Source organism: Rana temporaria, chromosome 3 (assembly GCF_905171775.1).
Source record: "Rana temporaria chromosome 3, aRanTem1.1, whole genome shotgun sequence".
NCBI classification, from domain to species: Eukaryota; Metazoa; Chordata; class Amphibia; order Anura; family Ranidae; genus Rana; species Rana temporaria.
The window spans coordinates 471,115,229-471,119,299 of record NC_053491.1 but is presented as its reverse complement, the minus strand read 5'-3'; the positions used below and the strand labels follow the sequence as shown (position 1 = coordinate 471,119,299).

The 4,071-nt window shown below is 43.1% G+C and overlaps 1 protein-coding gene across 1 annotated transcript; it reads right to left on the bottom strand.

Annotated features, from left to right (window-relative positions):
* Nucleotides 1-1,749: 1,749 nt before the first annotated feature.
* On the bottom strand, nucleotides 1,750-2,688 carry LOC120930646 (olfactory receptor 11L1-like). Its single transcript, XM_040341823.1, has one exon. The coding sequence runs from the start codon at nucleotides 2,683-2,685 to the stop codon at nucleotides 1,750-1,752; it is 936 nt and encodes a 311-aa protein (XP_040197757.1). The 5' UTR covers nucleotides 2,686-2,688.
* Nucleotides 2,689-4,071: the final 1,383 nt, after the last annotated feature.

The window sequence follows — 4,071 nt, the reverse complement described above, 5'->3', positions numbered from 1 at the left end:
CTGAATCCTGGCTCCGGGACCACATTGGTCCGGGGTTGTGGTTTATTTAAGTAGGCCCAGTAGTCAGACTGGGGCCTGTATTTTCATCCTGTGCTGTCTGTCCTGGAGGGAAGAAGCCGCTTGATGAAGGAAACCAGGGGAGGACCTATCCTGGAGAGGACCAGGCAAGAGGCTGGTATCTTGGGAGAAGGCCTGGAAACGTCATTGAAGGATGCATATACACTGAGAGACTTGATGGTGATCGCCTGTCAGATCTGAGTTCTACAGAAGTTAATCTGGAGAGATCTGGGTGCTGAATCCTGTGTTAGGGGATTCTGGACCGAAAGGGTCTCCTCATAAATGAAGGTCTGTGGCAGAGACTGTACTTTATTCCGTGCGCCATTCCGGCTGCTAGGACAGTGAGAGGGACCTATCCTGGTGAGCAATGCCAACTCTGGCTAGAGTGGCGATGAGAACTGTTTGCTGGAAGCAGGAGTGTTTCCTAATTGAGATCATGCACCTGAACCTATCTACCTATTACCCTTCCACCTCCTTCAACCACTTCTTCTTTTCTTACCAAGTTCTGCAAATAAATCTTAGAAAAAGAAGTCTAGCGTGTGGACATACCAATGACTTGTTAACATTTGTGCTGTAAGAAATTAATAATTGCAATCAATAAAAGGCCTGTGTTATAAGATTCCAATAGCTTGTACAAGAGTAACTGGGCATTCGACATTTACAGTATTTAGAGATTGCTACAAAATCTGTATTTTCAGCAGCTGCTCATCCGATCCAATGCATATGTGGTTGTAGCTGTTCCTAACATATAAAGCAGTGCGGTGATTAACAACAGGGGTGTAGAAGGACCCAAATATAGAGTATACCTTAAGTATTTCAATCAGGATACTTTAGGGCATACACCATACAGCATCTAAGGTCTAAATAGTGTAAAAAGTAACCCCGCGCTGCCTATATGCAACTGGCAGCTAACACAGCAAACAGATGATAACTATGAGCAGAAAAATTGTACATATAAAAAGTGTAGCGCTAAATGTCTAAGTAAAATGTTTAAACGACAATCACCATACAGCATCTAAGGTCTAGATGCTACATCTAGTATGGCTACATTTGCCAGGATGACCAACATTGATCTAACATATGCGGGCAACACAGAGGAGTATCTAGTGAAAATAGCACTAAAACTATGGCCCTGTCGAAAAATTTGAAGCCCATCTTTCAGATAACCTTAACAAAAAAAACAGCTAACAAAATTTGTGATATTTATCATCCCTTGTGATGCCTTGGGTAGTGACATATCCTCTTTATGGAGAAATCTGGGGTTTATTAGACCCCTGATCCCTCCTCTGCCCTCCAAGGCCAGGTAAATGCAGAACCAATACTGGAAGTGATGAAATCTTCATCACTTAAGGCCTCAGTTTGTTCCCCCTTCTTCTTTGTGTGCTGCCAATCCGACCAGATGGAATGGGAGAGCCTTGAAGAACAGGGGAGGGCAGTGGCTGAACGCAGCAGGGATAGTGCTGCCATTGTCCATTAGCAAAGCTGCTGAAAGGCAGATCCTGCCTATGCTTGGGAGGAGGGAAGAAGAGACCCTCAGACCCTGGTAAGTGCCTTGCTGCCCAGCCACTCAACAGCACCCCCTTCATATGATGCCCATGGCACTTGCCATGGCTGCTATACCCTAGATACGCCACTGGGGCAACAATAAATCAGCTTGCATTCTTTCAAAAGGAGAAAATAATTTTCACAATGTCAGTATGTACAGCTTTTCTTGCACACAGATATGTATTTCCTTATGACTGATTTAATTACTTGGTTCCTCAAGCTGTATATAATGGGGTTCAACAATGGGGTGACCACAGTGTACATCAGAGATACCACCTTGTTCATGTTCAAAGAATGTCCTCTTGAGGGAACCACATACATGACAAACAGTGCCCCAAAGTAGGTACATACAACGGCCAGATGAGAGCTACATGTGGAGAAGGTCTTCTGCCTCCCGGCGGCTGAGGTTATCTTTAAGATGGTTAGAAAAATATACACATAGGTAACAGTGATGAACACAAATGGTATGAATGTCAAAAGAATAGAAAAGAAGAACACATCAAATGTAATTATGGAAACGTCTGAACAAGATAATTCAAGTAGGGGGCCAAGGTCACAGAAAAAGTGATCGATTACATTGGGGCCACAAAACCTCAATGTTTGCAATAGGAAAACTGTGACGAGTGTTATAACAAATCCTAGTGACCAGCAAGCTACAACCAAGTAAAAACAGAGATTAAGATCCATAATCATTGTGTAATGCAATGGCTTACATATGGCAAGGTAGCGGTCATAGGACATGGCTGAGAGGAGAAGACACTCCGTGATGATCACAGAACCATACAAGAAAAACTGAGCAATACAGCTTCCAAGACGTACAATACCGCCCTCTGATAATATTATATGGAGCATGTTTGGAACAATGTTTGAAGTCAGCAAAACATCTGAAAAGGACAAGTGACCAAGAAAGAAGAACATAGGAGATCGAAGATGATTACTGGTCAACACCAATAGAATAATGACCACATTTCCAGTTATAGTCACTATGTAAATTAGGAGGAGCCAAAAGAAAATGAAATGCTTGAAACTATGAATGTTTTCAAAGCCAAGGAGCAATATTTCATTTATGTGTGTCCCGTTCATTGTTTACACTACAAAAAAAATATATAACAGAATTGCATTATTTCTAAAACTCACTACATATGTGTAATCTTTCGGAACTAATTCAGTTTTACTTTAGGAACACACTTAATTTTAGGAAGAAGTATGTCACTCTGAGTTACAGACTAAGGTCTCGTACACCCAACCGAGGAACTCGTCGGAAAAGACACATCGTTTTCCTCAACGAGTTCCTTGTTAGGCTTGTCGAGGAACTTGACAAGCTTGCTTTGCGTACACACTGTCAAGACAAAATCTCCTCGTTCTCAAACACGGTGACGTACAACACATACAATGGCAGGGGAAGTTCGATTCCACTGGCACAACCCTTGGGGCTGCTTTTGCTAATCTCATGTTACTGCGTGTTAAGTAAAAGTTTGGTTGGAGATGATTTGCACTTTTCAGTCTGTTACAGTGTGAAAAAATGTGTTATCTCCATTACAAATGCTACTTTTACTCCCGTCTCATACTTTATTCTGAGCATGCAAGGGTTTCTAAGCATACACACCATCGTGTTTCTCGTTGAAAACCAGCACGACAAGGAACACGGCAAGGAAATTGAGACTCCCGTGGACGAAAAAGAGAACTTGTTCTCTTTTTTCCTCGTTGAGTTCCTCAACGGTTTCCTCGATGAAAAACGTACACACTACCGGTTTCCTCTGCAAAAAAGCTCTCCCACCAAGTTTCTTGATGGATTCTGTTGAGTTTCTCGGACGTGTGTACGAGGCCTCAGACCTACCCTGGTTTGCATCCTTCCTAGGAAATCTTTCTCAAACAGTGAAACTAGGAGTTTTCACCTCGGAAACGCGCACCATTTCTTGCGGAGTCCCTCAAGGATCACCCCTGTCACCCATGCTTTTCAAAATCTACCTCCGTCCTCTCCTCAAAATCATCAGCGAACAGGATTTGTGCTACCACTCCTATGCGGATGACAATCAACTTAACTTTCGGATCACTGGAAAAAACGTCCGATATCACAGATTAGAAAAATGCCTGGCATTGATCGATGAGTGAATGACTGAGAGCTCTCTCAAACTCAACAGATCCAAAACAGAACTTCTTCTCCTCCACGCAAACCGAAAGACTAAACTCATGGACACCACCCACCATTCTTGGACAGATCATCACCCCAAGTACCAAGGTCAGAAGCCTCGGAGTAGTAACCTTTGACTCAGAGATGTCGATGGATGCGCAAATAGGATCAGTAGTCAGCGGATCCCATTACCTTCTCAGCCTACTGCGTAGACTCATCCCCTTCATCCCAGAAGAGGATACAGTGGTAGTAGTCGGAACAATCATCAATTCTCGACTCGACTACGCAAACTCCCTCTACTTAGGACTACCAAAATACCAGATTTTGCGCCTACAAGT